Source organism: Gorilla gorilla, chromosome 13 (assembly GCF_029281585.2).
Source record: "Gorilla gorilla gorilla isolate KB3781 chromosome 13, NHGRI_mGorGor1-v2.1_pri, whole genome shotgun sequence".
Classification (NCBI taxonomy): domain Eukaryota; kingdom Metazoa; phylum Chordata; class Mammalia; order Primates; family Hominidae; genus Gorilla; species Gorilla gorilla.
This window is the reverse complement of record NC_073237.2, coordinates 48912144-48929385: the sequence shown is the minus strand read 5'-3', so window position 1 is coordinate 48929385 and position 17242 is coordinate 48912144. Positions and strand designations below refer to the sequence as shown.

At 41.2% G+C, this 17242-nt stretch overlaps 1 protein-coding gene and 1 pseudogene across 1 annotated transcript; both read right to left on the bottom strand.

Annotated features, from left to right (window-relative positions):
- Nucleotides 1-2548: 2548 nt before the first annotated feature.
- Nucleotides 2549-2677, bottom strand: LOC109028221 (thymosin beta-11). The gene has a single exon (XM_019033162.2). The coding sequence runs from the start codon at nt 2675-2677 to the stop codon at nt 2549-2551; it is 129 nt and encodes a 42-aa protein (XP_018888707.2).
- A 2248-nt stretch (nt 2678-4925) lies between these two features.
- On the bottom strand, nt 4926-5694 carry LOC101150860 (ferritin heavy chain-like; annotated as a pseudogene).
- Nucleotides 5695-17242: the final 11548 nt, after the last annotated feature.

Sequence of the window (17242 nt, the reverse complement as noted above, 5' to 3'; positions counted from 1 at the left end):
GGCAGAACTGGGCCATTTCTGCTTTCTCTTTCCTAGGCCACAGTGTTGCTAAAGAATGCAGCAAAATCATGTAGGTCCCTTAAGTTAAAATTCATGTTAATGTGGCAAGTTTGAATCATATTTCACAAAAGCAGCTATATAAGAAACATTTTATCTATTACGACAAATAACTCTGACTTTAATACTATTGACTAGCAGGAAATTCAGTCTCACTATAGGGTTTCCTTCCTCCTTCTAGAAGTTCACAAGAAGTAGGCTGATGTGCTGCGCTGGGTACATATGAAAGCTTCCTCATCTTCAGACCATCCTGATTGGATGATCCCTTGCATGTCTTGGTAGCCCTACAGATAGCCAAAAAAATGTAGAGAATCAGAAAGATTAATATAGCTCAATAAAGTATCTTACCACTTTTCCACTGAACTCTTAAGATCACTCAACTGGTCCTTCATTAAATTTTGTTTCCTCTCCATTGTATAACCCATTATGACTCTTTCAAGTCATGTCAATACTACTCAAGTTCACACTTAACCTTGAATCATCCTCAGTCTTAGCAGATAACCTTTTCCTCACAGAGAAGATCTGCCATCAGGCTCTTCTCAAAGTAGTACCTGTCTTTCTTTGTCCCTGCTACCTCGATGGAAAAGTAAAGAATTTCCCTCATACCATCCAAGGTTAATTCTTTCTATTTTGGGGAGTGGGGGAAAGGCAATGCCCTATATTGCGGCGGATCATATATTTACTATACCTTTGTTTTCACAATACAAACTCAAGGAAATAGAATTCTGAAAAAAAACTTCATTGTGGGTGTATGAAGAGAAGAAAATGAAGCGTTGTAGGGGCCATGTGTTAGAAAAAAGGCTGAATAAACACTGCAAATACTGTATTTCTCTCACTGCTGGTCCTTTTCTCGATACCTTCATAATATCTATAAACAAAGCAGATTTTCCTTGCCTTAAACAAAAACTTTCTCTTGAACGTACAGTGTATAGATCTGTGTTTTTTCACTTTTTATTTTGAAATAATTATAGATTCACAGAAAGATGCAAAAATAATACAGAAAGATCCTTTGAACCCTTCACTCATATCCTCCAATGGTTATATCTGAATTATAGTATAATGACAAAATCAGGAAATTGATCTTGGAACGATATGTATGTATAATTATCTGTCACTTATGACACGTTGGAGATTCCTGCCACCACAATCAAGATACAGAACTATTCCACCACCATGAAGACCCCTCGTGCTACCACTTTAGAGTCATTTTCTCCTCCTCCCAATTCCTAACCCTTGGCAATCACTAATCATTTCTCCATCCCTATAATTTCATCATTTTGAGAATATTATATATATTAAATCATACAGTATGTGGCCTTTTGAGATTGGCTCTCATCACTCATCTTAAAGCTCTTAAAACCCATCCAAGTTTTTCTATGTATCAATAGTTCATTGTTTTTTATTTCTGAGTAGGATTCCATGGTATGAATGTATACAATTTGTGGAACCATCCACCTATTGAAGGACATCGTGGTTGTTTCCAGATTTCCCCTATTACAAACAAAGCTTCGATGAACATTTATGTATAGTTTTTGTGTAGATATAAGTTTTTATTTCTCTGGGTTAAATGGCCAGAAGTGTCATTACTGGGGTGTATGGTAGTTGCACACTTAGTTTTTTAAAATAAACTGCCAAACTATTTTCTAGAGTGGCTAAGCCATTTTACATTCTCTCCAACGATGTATGAGAAATGTAGTTTTTCCTCGTCTTCACCAGAATTCGGTATCGTCATTATTTTTTCTTTACACTATTCTAACAGCGTGGTCTTAATTTGCATTACCCAAATGGTTAGTGATATTAAATATCTTTTCATGTGCTTATTTGCCATCTGTACATCCTCTGATGAAATGTCTCTTCATGTCCTTTGCTGGTTTCCTAACTGGAGTGTTTTTTTACTGTTGAGTTTCAAGCATTCTTTTTTGTTTTTGCCACAAGTTGTGTTTTATTTTCATTATTCATACAAATAATTTTCATACATTTATTTATTTATTTATTTATTTATTCATTTATTTATTTATTTAGACAGAGTCTCCCTCTGTCACCCAGGCTAGAGTTCAGTGGCGCCATCTCGGCTCACTGCAACCTCTTCCTCCTGGGTTCAAGCCATTCTCCTGCCTCAGCCTCCTGAGTAGCTGGGATTACAGCTGGCTAATTTTGGTATTTTCCGTAGAGACGGGGTTTCACCATGATAGGTTGGTCTCAAACTCCTGACCTCAGGTGATTCACCTGCCTTAGCTTCCCAAAGTGCTGGGACTATAGGCGTGAGCCACCGCGCCCGGCCACACATAATTTTCTATAATATCCCGGGGCAAGCCGGAGAATTTGGCAGTCCCATTGCGGGTCCCCTCAGAGACTCACAGGTCGGTGGCATGGTTTGGAGAGCCCAGGTTCACAGCGCAGCTTGTGGGGCATGTCCACCTTGCAGGTGGCTGTTCCTCCACATCTCAAGTCGGGGCTCACAGATGACAGTCATAGAGAATCCTCGAGGCTCTCAGGAAATCTCCCTCCACTTCTCCTGCTCTGTGGTCTCTTTGGTCGGCAGAGTGTTCTGCATGTCTGTGGCCTTCAGCTTGGCCTTATCCAAGCTGGCAATTTCTTCCAGGTCCAGTTTGTGTGCCATTTTCTTACCCACTTTCCCGTTTGCCCTGAGAATACTCTCCAGCGGGGCTTGTGGCTGCAGCGTTTACCCACAACTTTGCCACAAAATATCTCACTTTTATTACTATTTTCACGTGGTTCTAGAATACTGACTTTGGAAACAAAAGACATCACTCTGTTCATAGCATTTTGTTTTTAGTAGTGCTATTTCCATTTGCAAAATATAGTGATTCCCAATCACTGAAAATGCCAGATCCTAGAAAACACAGCATTCCTACATGCGATGTGAACATCGTTCTCAAACAGTTGTTGCCCGAAGATTCATTTGACAAATCCGGTTTTTCCGAAATAGACGATTCTGATGATTCAGACTATTTTTATGTTAGTTCTGTTTAGAAATAACTTCAGGAACGGTTTTTATATTTTATTTTCACATCAAAAGTCAGTCAGATTTGCTTCAGCCTCAAAGAGCCTGTTTCTGTAAAATTAAATGAGCACTGGCAGTGAGCTGCCCTTTTTTGTTCTAAACAGGAAAAGGGCTAAAGCAATCCGTGGCATCCTGCTCCAACCCTGGGTTCCTGGTGCTCCCACTCATGTTGCTGTGGCAGGAGACCCAGTTTCAAGCATTCCTTATATATTCTAGATAAGAGTTCTTTGTCACACACGTGATTTGCAAGTATTTTCTCCATATGTGTAACTAGTCTTTTTGTCTTCCCTATAGGTCTTTCACAGACTAAAAGTTTTACATTTTGATGAAGTCCAACTTATCAGGTTTTTTTCTTTGATGGATTATCCTTTTGTTTTCATGTCTGAGAACTCTTCATTAAGCCCTAGATCCCAAAGATTTTTCTTTTGTTTTCTCTTTAAAACTTCAGCGTTTAATGTCTAATATTTAACCCTGTGATCTACTTTGAGTTAATTTTTGTAAGGTTTAAGTGGAGGTTCGTTTTTTTGTCTATGGATATCTGAATGCTCTAGCACCTTTGTTGAAAAGGCTACTCTTGTTTTCTTGAATTGCTTTTTCACCTTTGTCAAAAACTTTAGAATAAGCTTGTTTGTATCTGTAAAAGTTTTGCTGGGATTTTTTTCTTTTGTAAGAGAGGAGGTCTCACTATGTTGCCCAGGCTGGAGTGCTTTGGGTACTCACAAGCAAGGGCCCACTACTGATTAGCATGGGAGTTTTGACCTGCTCCATTTCCAACTTTGTTCAATTCACCACTCTTTTGGCAACCTGGTGGTCCCCCACTCCTGGGAAGTCACCATATTGACCTTGGACTCAGTGTGGACACCTGATCACTCAGCATAGTGCGCTATAGCCTGGAAGTCCTGGGCTCAAGCAGTCCTCTTGCCTCAGCCTCCTGAATAGCTGGAACTACAAGTATACACCGCACCTAGCCTGCTGGGATTTTGATAGGAATTTAATTTATAAATATATTATAAATTCAATTATATATACATTTCGATATTACATATTATATAGAATATATAAACAGAAATATATATTTAATTATATATAATTATATATGATATAGAAAAATATATCATATATTTATATATAAATTTGAGGAAAATTTAGGTCTTTACTAGGTTGAGTTTTCTAACCCTCGAACACAGTATATCTGTTAATTTAGTTCTTTCATTTCTTTGATTGGCATTTTGTGGTGTTCAGCCTACAAGTCCCACACGTTTTGTTAGATTTACAACTAAGTATTTTATTTTTTGGAGTGACTGTTTTAATTTCAGTGTTCATTGCTAGATATAGAAATACGGTTGATTTCTTATAGTTTAGCTTGTGTCTCAGACCTTGTTGAACTGACCAATTAAGTTTAGAAGGCTTTTTTTCTTTTTCTTTTCCTTTCTCTATTTTTTGTAGATCTGTTGGGATCTTCTACATAAACAGTCATGTTATCTGTAAATAGGGACAACAAATACACTCTGTGTGATTTCAATATTTTTCAGTTTTCTGAGGGCTTTTCTGGCCCAGGATATGGTCTATCTTGTAGATGTTACTTGGGTGCTTTAAAAGATTGTATGTTCTGCTTTTTGTTGGATGGAATATTTGATAAATGTCAATTAGATCATTCTAGATGATGGTGTTGTTGAGTTCTTTTTTTTTCTTTTTGTGTAAAGATAGGGTCTCACTATATTGACCAGGCTGGTCTCAAACTCCTGAGCTCAAGTGATCCTCCCACCTCGGTCTCCCAAAGTGCTGGGATTACAAGCACGAGCCACTGCACCTGGCCAGAATTCTTTTTTTTTTTTTGGTGGGGGGGTACCAAATTTCTTTATTTGAAGGAATGGTATAAATCAAAGAACTTAAGTGGATGTTTTGATACAACTTATAGAAAAGGTAAAGGAAAACCCAACATGCATGCACTGCCTTGGTGACCAGGGAAGTCACCCCACGGCTATGGGGAAATTAGCCTGAGGCTTAGCTTTCATTATCACTGTCTCCCAGGGTGTGCTTGTCAAAGAGATATTCTGCCAAGCCAGATTCGGGTGCTCCCATCTTGCACAAGTTGGTCACGTGGTCACCCAATTCTTTGATGGCTTCACCTGCTCATTCAGGCAATGTGTCTCAATGAAGTCACACAAATGGGGGTCATTTTTGTCAGTGGCCAGTTTGTGCAGTTCCAGTGGTGACTGATTCACATTTTTTTCCAAATGTAGTGCACACTCCATCGCATTCAGCCCACTCTCCCAGTCATCACAGTCTGGTTTCTTGATATCCTGAAGAAGGATTCGGCCACCTCGTTGGTTCTGCAGCTTCAACAGTTTCTCAGCATGTTCCCTCTCCTCTTGAGATTGGTGAAGAAAGTATTTGGCAAAGTTCTTCAAAGCCACATCATCGAGGTCAAAGTAGTAAGACATGGACAGGTAAGCATAGGAGGTGTAGAGCTCCAGGTTGATCTGGCGGTTGATGGCGGCCTCTGAGTCCTGGTGGTAGTTCTGGCGCACCTGCCAGGTGGACGCGGTCGTCATGGCAGTGACTAAGGAGAGGCAGCGGCGGCGGCTGCTGCGCGGCGCTGGAGCGGCGGCGGGGGCCTTGGGGCAGTCCCAGGGCGCGGTGAAGAGGTGACGGAGGGCTGGCTATGGGCGGCTGGCCGGGGTAGGGGACGAGGGCTGGGTTCCATCCAAGCACTGTTGAAGCAGGAAACCCCGACGACTCTCGGTGAAGAACGTCTCTTTTTTTTTGAGATGGAGTCTCACTCTGTCACCCAGGCTGGAGGGCAGTCGGCACAGATCTTGGCTTACTGCAACCTCTGCCTCCCAGGTTCAAGCGATTCTCCTGCCTCAGCCTCCCAAGTAGCTGGGACTACAAGTGTATGCCACCACGCCTGGCTAATTTTTTGTATTAATCCCAGCTACTCAGGAGGCTGAGGCAGGAGAATCGCTTGAACCCAGGAGGTGGAGGTTGCAGTGAGCCGAGAAAGTGCCATTGCACTCCAGCCTGGGCGACAGAGCAAGACTCTGTCTCAAAAAAAAAAAAAAAAAAAAAAAAAATCCCTGTAGCCCCAAACCTACACTGCAAATAGGCTATGCTTGGTCATTCCTAAGGGCAATAAAAGCTTTCCTCTAGCATTGAGAAGAGGGTCAGAAAGGTAAAACCAAGAAAAAAAGTGAAAAGAAAAAGGAAGCATTTTTGTTGAAGGCATAGAGCAACTTGTCTGAGATCTATATACTCTGTCTTCTTGAACTCCACTCTGAAATCTTCTTGGTCTTTGAGACAGGGCAGCACATGTTCTCCTTTAAGAAACCCATATTATGTCTAATTCCTGTCTATTTGGAAGCATTGTCTGTCCCATTTTATAAAATTCCTAGGTAAGGCCCTGGCCTTAGACAGGGAACTCCTTTACTATCTTCTGAACCATAGCATGTAGGATTAGTCTTAACTTTTCAGGCCTCTTAGAAAGCATAACATGAAGAGCCTTTGTGTAGAAGAAAGCAGTCAAAAATTCCCCTTCAGTTTTTAGGTTTTGAACTCAAATCAAGGCCCAGATTTCCTCCTTATTGAATTAAATTATTTAAAGATGTTTAGGGGGTGGGGAATGGAATTTGTTGATGAAAATGAGCCTTAGGTGATATCAGGGCCTATCCTGAAAGCAGGCATCGGTTGGTCAAGATAACATATCTGTGTCCAATATGCTAGTAGCAGTTAGTTTTTGCCCCATCAATTTAACACTAGGTGCAAGGGAGCAACCTTGTTTTTGGTGATAATACCCCTATGGAGTTACCCCTATGTTGTCAGATGGTGAGGTAATATTTTGCAATGTTTCATAAGTGTCGTTTGGTGTCAAGAAATGATATTTGTGATAAAGAAATCACCAGGTAGTTCTAAAGCAAAAAACGGCTGGGTGCAGTGGCTCGTGCCTGTAATCCCAGCACTTTGGGAGGCCAAGGCAGGAGGCCTTGCATGCCACTGCACTCCAGCCTGGGTGACAAAGTGAGACCTTGTCTCAAAAACAAAAACAAAAACAAAAAAAAAGCAAACACAAAAAGGCTAGGGGAGGCCAGGTGCAGTGGCTCATGCCTGTTATCCCAGCACTTCGGGAGGCCGAGGTGGGCAGATCACGAGGTCAGGAGATCAAGACCATCCTGGCTAATAGGGTAAAACCCCGACTCTACTAAAAAAAATACAAAAAATTAGCAGGGCGTGGTGGTGGGTGCCTGTAGTCCCAGTTACTCGGAAGGCTGAGGCAGGAGTATGGCGTGAACCCAGGAGGCAGAACTTTCAGTGAGCTGAGATCGTGCCACTGCACTCCAGCCTGGGCGACAGAGTGAGACTCTGTCTCAAAAAAATAAATAAATAAATAAATAAATAAAAATAAGGCTTGTGCTTAAGCCCACTAGTGTGCTTTTCTTGTAAGATCAGTAAAAGTGAAATTATCTTTGAATACACCTCATCTGTTTAAAAATCCTTTCCAGGACTGATTTCTTTTGGTTGCAAAAGCTGGCTCCTGCAAGAGTTTTCTACAATGAGTTTGTCAAACTGCAAAGTCTATAGGCACAATTCTCCACAAGACTGCCTTTACTTCAGTTAACAGCCACAAGTTTGGGGGTTCCCAGGGCAACTCTCACTTCTGACCAGCTGGCTATAAATTCATGGGTTCCCACAACCACTCTCAGGTTTGATAATTCACTAAAAAGGTTCACTGAACTCACTAAAGTTGTATGTGTATTATAATTTTATTACAGCAAAAAGATACAAATTAGAATCATCCAAAAGAAGAGATGTATCAGGTGACATCTGGGAGGGATCCAAATGCAGAGCTTCCATTGTCCTCAGGGATGTGTTACCTGCCCAGCATCAAAGTGTGAAAATAATCAAGGCATGTTGCCAGCCGGGGAAACTCACCCAAGTTTCAGTTCCCAGAGTTTTTATTGAGGTTTCATTACGTAGGCATGATCGATTGAATCATTGTGCATGTGGTTGAACTGAATCTCCAGCCCCTCTTTCTCAAAGGTCAAGCTGATACCACATGGCTCAAAGCTCCAACCCTCTAATCACATGGTTGGTCTTTCTGGCAGGGCTAGCCCACATCTGAAGCACTTCACTAACAGAAATTATCAGGTGTGATTTGAGGGGCCCACAATGAACAACAAAGATACTCAGATCACTTGGACAACTCTAAGGTTTTAGCAATTAATCTCCCAGGGCCAGGCACATTGGCTCACGTCCATAATCCCATCACTGTGGGAGGCTGAGGTGGGCGGATTGCTTGAGTCCAGGTGTTTGAGACCAGCTCAAGCAACATGGCAAAACCTCATCTCTACAAAAAATACAAAAATTAGCTGGGTGTGGTAGTGTGTGCCAGTAGTCCCAGCTACTTGGGAGGCTGAGGTAGGAGGATCACTTGAGCCCAGGAGGCAAAGGTTGTAGTGAGCTGAGATAGCACCATTGCACTCTAGCCTGGGCCCTGCCTCAAAAAAGTGAGACCTTGTCTCAAAAACAAAACAAAACAAAACAACAACAACAACAACAACAACAAAAAAAAAACAAGGAGGGCCAGGTGCAGTAGCTCATGCCTGTAATCCCAGCCCCAGCACTTTGGGAGGCCGAGGCAGGCAGATCACTTGAGGTCAGGTGTTCGAGACCAGCCTGGCCAATATGGTGAAACCCCATCTCTACTAAAAATACAAAAATTAGCCAGGTGTGGTGATGTGCGCCTGTAATCCCAGCTACTCAGGAGGCTGAGGCAGGAGAATCACTTGAACCCAGGAGGTGAAAGCTGCCATGAGCCGAGATCATGCCACTGCACTCCAGCCTGGGCGACAGAGTGAGACTCTGTCTCAAAAAAAAAAAAAAAAAAGAAATTATTTCCCAGGAGCTGGGGACAAAGACCTGCCAAATTGCCAAATTTTTTATTACATAGTCCCTGAATATTGTTTCCATGGAGGGGAACATGATGGGGGATTTTGTATTTCTGGATGTCTGACCTGTTGTGTTACTCTAAAAAAAAGTCACTTCGTGGTTGACTCCAATTACCAGGAAAGTATTTATTTATTTTTCTTTCTTTCCTTTTTTTTATTTTGTCAGAGCAGAAGAACTTGACTACTGATTTATTACACAGAACTAATATAAAAGGAAAATGAAGGCACCTACCTGTAAAGAGAATATAAACCCAATAGTTAGTTTGATTTTGTGTTTTAGCCAAATTATGAAAAATTATAGCCAAGCATTAGACTTTTACCAAGGAGTGATTAAGGAGACAAAACACATTATTAAGGATAAGGACCTTATAGGTATCAAAGTTAATAATCCAAAACTTCAAGGTAACTAGAAAGAAAGAAAATAGCTTGAACAATAACAAACAAAAGCCTGCTGATGGAAGCCTGACGATCTGACTCCAGTCATCTAGGTCTTATTTCATGAGTCTCTGATGGAAGCTGTCTACTTCATGCAGTCATCTTGATCTGAAAGTCTTGGGTGGAAACTGTCTCCTCATGATCTTGTGGTTTCTAGCCCATTGGGCTTTCTTGTAACTTAAGGATGAGTAAATTCCTTTACTTGAGAGAAATGGTTGTAAGCATCAACACCCTAGAGTTTTGTTGTAGTGTTAGATGTTTGTAGTAACTTATATGGGTTCTTTTCATCAAGGCTTAAGGGCTATTTTTCTCTGAGGTCTCGTCCACAAGATGAAAAATGTCAGAACATCATCAAAATAGAAGACAGTTGAATGATTTATTGAGGGGTAACAGAAAATTAATATATAAGCATATAGTCAATGATGATCCTGGGAATAGGAGCATATGAACAGAGGGAGACTCCAGGGCTTTTTAATTTGTGCCACAAGGTATATTACAGTGGTCCCTGATCGACAAAGACATTGGAACTTAATAACCTAATACAAAATCTTTTTGGAGACAATTATTGTACCAATCTTTGTACATGAAAAAACTATATTTCTAAGATATGTCAATCAGGGACCAGACAGGAAACAGAAACCACATCAGTTTTTTGAACAGGGAAAGTTTAATATAAAGAATTATTAACTAGCAGGAGGTGAGTGAATTCAAAAAAGGGTAAACAAGGACTCTAAAGAATCCAGAAGCAGCAAGTGCGGAAAAACAGCGCATCCCTCTAGGCTGAGGAAGAATGAACGATAAAGAGGAGAAAGGGCTCCTCTCAGCAACCACCGCCCCAGGGCTGAGATTCAGACCTCTTCAAAGAAGACACGTTTATTTATTTATTTTTTTAGACGGAGTCTCGCTCTTGTTGCCCAGGCTGGAGGGCGGTGGCGCGATCTCGGCTCACTACCGCCTCCGCCTCCCAGATTCAACCGATTCTCCTGCCCCAGCCTCCTGAGTAGCTGGGATTGCGCCACCACGCCCGGCTCATTTTTGTATTAGTAGAGACGGGGTTTCACCATGTTGGCTAGGCTTGTCTCGAACTCCTGACCTCAGATGATCCGCCCGCTTCGGCCTCCCAGAGTGCTGGGATTACAGGCGTGAGCCACCGCGCCCCGGCCAGAAGACATGTTTACTGCAAACACAGCCACACAGCCTGGCAATGGTGAAGATACTTGCTAGAGGGACCTATAAAAGTGATTCACCACTGCTGGTGGGGATAGGCAGGCTGGGCCAGTCTGCGGGAAGGGTCAGCTGTTGCCAGAGGATATAGGTGGCTGGACCTGGTCTAAGGTCGCCTTAAGAAGAGGGACTATATAGACTGAGGGCACAGCTAGAGCTACTTTGTTAGGCTCGTGTGTTGAAGATTACAAGAGGGCTGGAGCCCAACTGAAAAGTGTCTTTCCGTAGCTGTGGCCATGCAGTGTCACTCTAGCGCCCTCTGTCGATGAACCATAACATTTTATCTGTTGGCAAGAAAATGATTATAGGGTTCAGGACTGATCATGAATCAGGGCAAAATAGTGTAGATTTGCAATGGAGCGACGATATTAAATTGGTAACTAGCACATAAGCATTCACAATCATGAAACAATATTAATAATTTTTTTATTCCAAATTTTATTTTATTCCAAATTTTGTTTCCAAATTTATTCCAATTTTTTTTTTTTTTAGATGGACTCTTGCTCTGTCACCCAGGCTGGAGTGCAATGGCGTGATCTCGGCTCACTGCAACCTCCGCCTCCCGAGTTCACGCGATTCTCCTCTGCCTCAGCCTCCTGAGTAGCTGGGACTACAGGCTCGCCCCACCATGCCCAACTAATTTTTGTATTTTTAGTAGAGACAGGGTTTCACCATGTTGGCCAGGTTGGTGTCAAACTCCTGACCATAGGTGATCCTCTCGCCTCAGCCTTCCAAAATGTTGGGATTTCAGGCGTGAGCCACCGGGCCTGGCCATACATAATTAAAATTTAGAGAATGTCACACATGCCTAATTATTTCTACTATTTTTCTTTTATAAATTGAGAAACTGACTCTTTGGCTGAACTGGTGGCTATTCCAGTCAATTCAAAGAAAGTTTTGATTTATAAGAGAATTTTACAGGCCAGGCATGGTGGCTAACTACATCTGTAGTCCCAGCACTTTGGGAGGCCGAGGAGGGTGGATCGCTTGAGCTCAGGAGTTCGAAACCAGCCTTGGCAACATAGTGAAACCCCATGTCTCCTAAAAAATACAAAAATTAGCAGACATGGTGGTGCACGCCTGTGGTCCCAGCTACTCGGGAGGCTGAGGCAGGATGATTGCTTGAGCCCAGGAGGCAGAGGTTGCAGTGAGCTGAGATCACACCACTGCACTCCAGCCTGGGTGACAGAGCAAGACCCTGTTTCAAAAGAAAAGAAAACAATAAAATCTTAAAAAAGAAAAGAAAAGAAAAGAAAACTTTACAGTCTGATTATTCTGAATTAGGGAACTGAATTTGGAACACACATAATCAAGAAGAGTTGTCAGAGGACATAAGACATACGCATAAGCCATTTTATTCAAAGGCTATACATGGTTGTAACAAATAGGAAACACAACGATAAATAGTAGTTATTACTAGCAATTTTTATTTTTATTTTATTTTATTTTATTTTTTTTGAGACAGAGTCTCACTCTGTCACCCAGGCTGGAGTGCAGTGGCGTGATCTCGGCTCACTGAAACCTCCACCAACTGGGTTCAAGCGATTCTCCTGCCTCAGCCTCCTGAATAGCTGGGATTACAGGCGCATGGCACCATGCCCAGCTAATTTTTGTATTTTTTTAGTAGAGATGGGGTTTCACCACGTTGGTCAGGCTGGTCTCGAACCCCTGACTTCGTGATCTGCCCACCTCGGCCTCCCAAAGTGCTGGAGTTACAGGCATAAGCCACCGCTCCCGGCCCTTGATTACTAGTAATTTAACTTTAAAAAATTTCTTGCCAAAATGATTCCATCATATGTAAGAAGTCTAGAGAGTTAACAGAATATTTTGGGAATAAAAAAGAATTTCTGTTTATCTGAGCATGAATAACTAGGTTGTTACAGGAAGAAAATGCAGATCTTAATTTTACTTTTTGTTTTCAATCCATATTAAAATTTACAGTAAAAGATATGTAAGCCTTCAAATTTGTCTTTTGTCTTTTAAATTTTTATTTATTTTATTTTATTTATTTATTTATTATGTTTTTATTTTTTTGAGACAGAGTCTCGCTCTGTCGCCCAGGCTGGAGTGCAGTGATGCAATCTCGGCTCACTGCAAGCTCCGCCTCCCAGGTTCACACCATTCTCCTGCCTCAGCCTCCCGAGTAGCTGGGACTACAGGCACCCGCCACCATGCCTGGCTAATTTTTTGTATTTTTAGTAGAGACAGGGTTTCACCGTGTTAGCCAGGATGGTCTCGATCTCCTGACCTGGTGATCTGCCTGCTTTGGCCTCCCAAAGTGCTAGGATTACAGGCGTGAGCCACCGTGCCCAGCTAAAATTTTAAATAATTCTTTTGAATTTATTTTTATATAACTCTATAGATACGCATTGAGACATACACAAATATGTAAATATGCCAGCAAGTGATTAAACTAAGGCTTTAAATTGTAGCTTTAGAACATATTTAACTTACAAAAAAATTTAACTTAAAAAAATTTAACTTTATCAGCATATTAAATAAAAGTATATATTATGTTATTAAACAAACATCTTTATAAACTGCAACGATACCCTTAAAAAACAGTTAGGCATACCTTATTTATTGTTTTGAATGCATACTCCTATTTCTGTTTAACGGTTCTCATTATTACAAACTGTAACCAAAGTAATCTATTTTGGATTTTTCAGACACAAGATAAATTAAAAGGTAGAATACCAAGAACTATATTGCTAATGTTTTTTCCTTTGAACAAATATATATTACTTTAATACATTTTAAGGTGGCTGAATAATATATATGCATAAAGGCACATATATATACATACATGTAATCGTTAAAAAAGATTTGCACATCTTGCTAATCTATAGCCAGTCCATACATTAAAATAAGGTGTAAGATTATTTATTTATTTAATTTTTTGAGAGGGGTCTCCCTCTGTCACCCAGGCTGGAGCGCAGTGGCGCAGTCTCGGCTCACTGCAACCTCTGCCTCCCCTACTCAAGTGATCCTCCCACATCAACTTCTGGAGTAGCTGGGACCACAGGCGCACGCCACCACACCAGTTTAATTTGTTTTGAATTTTGGTAGAGACGAGGCTTTGCCACATTGCCCAGGCTGGTCTCGAACCCCCGAGCTCAAGCAATCCACCTGCCTTGGCCTCCCAAAGAGCTGGGACTACAGGCTGAGTCACCGTGCCCGGCTTAGAAATAATTTAAAGTTATGCTTAGTGTTCAATGTTTTGTTTTCTTTTTTATATAAAATGATTTGGCGCTTGAACTCATGAGACAGAAGTTGCAGTGAGCCAAGATCACGCCACTGCATTCCAGAGCGCCAGGGCAACAGAGTGAGACTTAGTCTCCAAAAAAATAAATAAATAAATAAAATAAAATAATTTGGGTAATTACAGTATATTTGTTAATTAATTTATTTTAATATTAGTTTAATGTCTTAAAGTTGATTAAAAATCTGGAAATTAAAATTTAGGTCAGGCCATTGAGTCCTTATCATTTGTATTATAAGAATCCATGAGCTGGCCGGGTGCGGTGGCTCACGCCTGTAATCTCAGCCCTCTGGAAGGCAAAGACGGGCGGATCACGAAGTCAGAAGATCGAGACCATCCTGGCTAACACGGAGAAACCCCATCTCTACTAAAAATACAAAAAATTAGCCGGGCGTGGTGGTGGGCGCCTGTAGTCCCAGCTACTCGGGAGGCTGAGGCAGGAGAATGGCGTGAACCTGGGAGGCAGAGCTTGCAGTGAGCCAAGATCGCGCCACTGCACTCCAGCCTGGGTGACTGAGCGAGACTCCGTCTCAAAAAAAAAAAAAAAAAAAGCATCCAAGAGCCTGTGCTCAGTGACTCATGCCTGCAATTCGAGCACTTTGGGAAGCTGAGAATGGCTTGAGCTCAGGAGTTTGAGACCAGCCTGGGCAACAAATTGAGAACCCCCATCTCTACAAAAATAAAAACTAAAATTAATAGAAAATTAAAATATTTTAAAAATTCATTTAATTTTTCTTAATTCAAGAATTTTAATTCTTGATAAATCTATTATTTCATTCAGCTAAATACAATTTCATGTTTGTAATCTTAAACCATCTGTAAAAATGGTAACTTACTGGGCTGATAGGATATTAATCCTACATTAGTAGAAATTTTAGAAGTTTAAATGAGAAACGAAACCCAAGTCTTTCATTAAATAAAATATTGGGTCAACTTTTTATTTTCTGAAAAAGTCAGGGAGAAGGCATAAAGTTGGTTTTAAGCTAAAATTTTATCACTATAAAATGTTCAAAGAATCATCTATCAGTAATATTACATAGACTTCTAAAATTATTAAAAAAAACCCTCAGTATTTACATATAAAACATTTTCAAAAAAGACTTTTGAACTCATCATGCCAGGAGCTCTAAGTATCTAGCTTTTTTTCTTGTCTAGGTATCAAGGCCATTACCTAAACCTACCTCAGTAGTTCTTTGCAGTGAGGAAATTAGGAAAGGGCCTTTAATAGGGTGATTTTTCAGGTGAATTTTGCTTGTAAGAAACTTGTTGGGATAGTTGGATTTTTGGGAAGAGGAAGATATCACGGCACGTTTTAAAGAGAAAGTTGTTAGTCTTGATAAATAAGTTGTTTAGCTGGTTCACAATCTTATCTTCGAGAAATATTTTCCAGAGCAAATAAGCTAGTTATTTTTGCTTGGTGTCAATATTATTTAACATAGGGAATGAAAGCATGTTTGTCCCCATGGATGTAGGATTATGTTGGTTTCAGTTATCACTTGTGTCCCCTCACTAAAATGCAAGCAATGTGACAGCAGATATTTTTGTGTGTATTTTTCACTTTTCTATGCCTAGCACCTAAAACATCTAGGAAATAGTAGGTGTTGGGTAAATATTTGCTGAATGAATCTGAATTAATGGATGCATTAGAATAGCCAAGAACATTTTTAAAAAGTAAGGACAGACAATTTAGCAGTTAAAAGAGGTACTACAGTTGGGTGCAGTGGCTCATGCTTGAAATGTCAGCACTTTGGGAAGCCGAGGCAGGCAGACTGCTTGAGCTCAGAAGTTTGAGACCAGCCTTGGCAATATGGTGAAACCCTGTGTCTACTTGAAAAATGCAAAAATTAGCTGGGCTTGGGGGCCTGTGCCTGGAGTCCCAGATACTCAGGAGGCTGAGGTGGGAGGATAGCTTAGGCCAGGGAGGTCGAGGCTGTGGTAAGCTGAGATTGTGTTGCTGCACTACAGCCTGAATGACAGAGCAAGACCTTGTCTCAAAAAAAAAAAAAAAAAAGGTACTACAAAGGTACAGTAGTTAAAACAGTGTGGTATTGGAACATAGATAGATCCATTGAACAGAATAAAAAATCCAGAAACACGTACACACACGTCTATTAAACTTTCATTCCACTTTAAAGGAAACATCAACCTTCTCAAGTATATGTTTTTTTGGTTGGGGGTCTTTGTTTTGAGAGAGGGTCTGGCTTCATCACCCAGGCTGGAATGCAGTGGCATGATCATTGCTCACCACAACCTCTGCCTCCAGGGCTAAGGCAATCCTCCTGCCTCAGCCTCCCAAGTAGCTGGGACTACAGGCATACACCACCACACCCAGCTAACATTTGTATTTTTAGTAGAGATGGGGTTTTGCCATGTCAGTCATTCTGGTCTTGAACTCTTGGACTCAAGGTATCTGCCCCCCTTGGCCTCTCGGAGTGCTAGGATTTCATGAGTGAGCCACCGTGCCCAAACTAAGTATATGTTTTAAAAGGAGAGGAATTTTTCTCATAGTTGCTTCCAGGTTGACCACTGCTTCTCTGTCAGTGATCCCTCAATCCTTCTTTGGTTGCGCTGGTTCCAATCTAGAACTCATTAACTGTGATTTCGTCTTACATCAATGCTGACAACTCCACAAAAGCTTCTATAGACTAAAAGAAGGTAACATGAGGCCGGCTTAGCTTGCTTCATAAATTGGTCCTCGCTTCCATCTACAGCTCCGATTATAAAGCTGTTAGTTGCTCTAAGAGGAGTTAACATGTGAAACTATAGACCAGACGTGACTTTTCGCAAAGTTGGAAGCAAAGGTTCCCAAGAAGTTATACACTGCCCAGGGCTCCATTATAGACTCACTTGGCTCTTAACTTTTCTCTTCATTCCTTAGGTCTACCCTCCTTTCTGTAATAGTGCTTCCTTTTTTGGAGAGGAAATCCCACCTTCTAACCACTGTTAGATGGTCTCACTGTAGGAGACATTCTCCTCTCCAGGAGTATGCTTCTTTAAATTTGAGTCATTTCTTCAAGAGCAATGGCTCAGAGCAGCAACAAGGAAGTCTAAGGTAAGCTTTAGGAGATGAAGTCCTGTCTTGCAGTCCCATGCAGGCCAATAGCAAATTTGGACCTCTTTCAGATCTTCTCACGAGAGATAACTGCACGTATCTTTTTAATTTTGTTTGGAAGTCTATTGGGTAGGTAACTATTGGATTAGAAATATATACACTTAAATCACTTGAGGAGCCTGGCGCGATGGCTCATGCCTGTAATCCCAGCAGTTTGGGAGGCCGAGGCGGGCGGATCACAA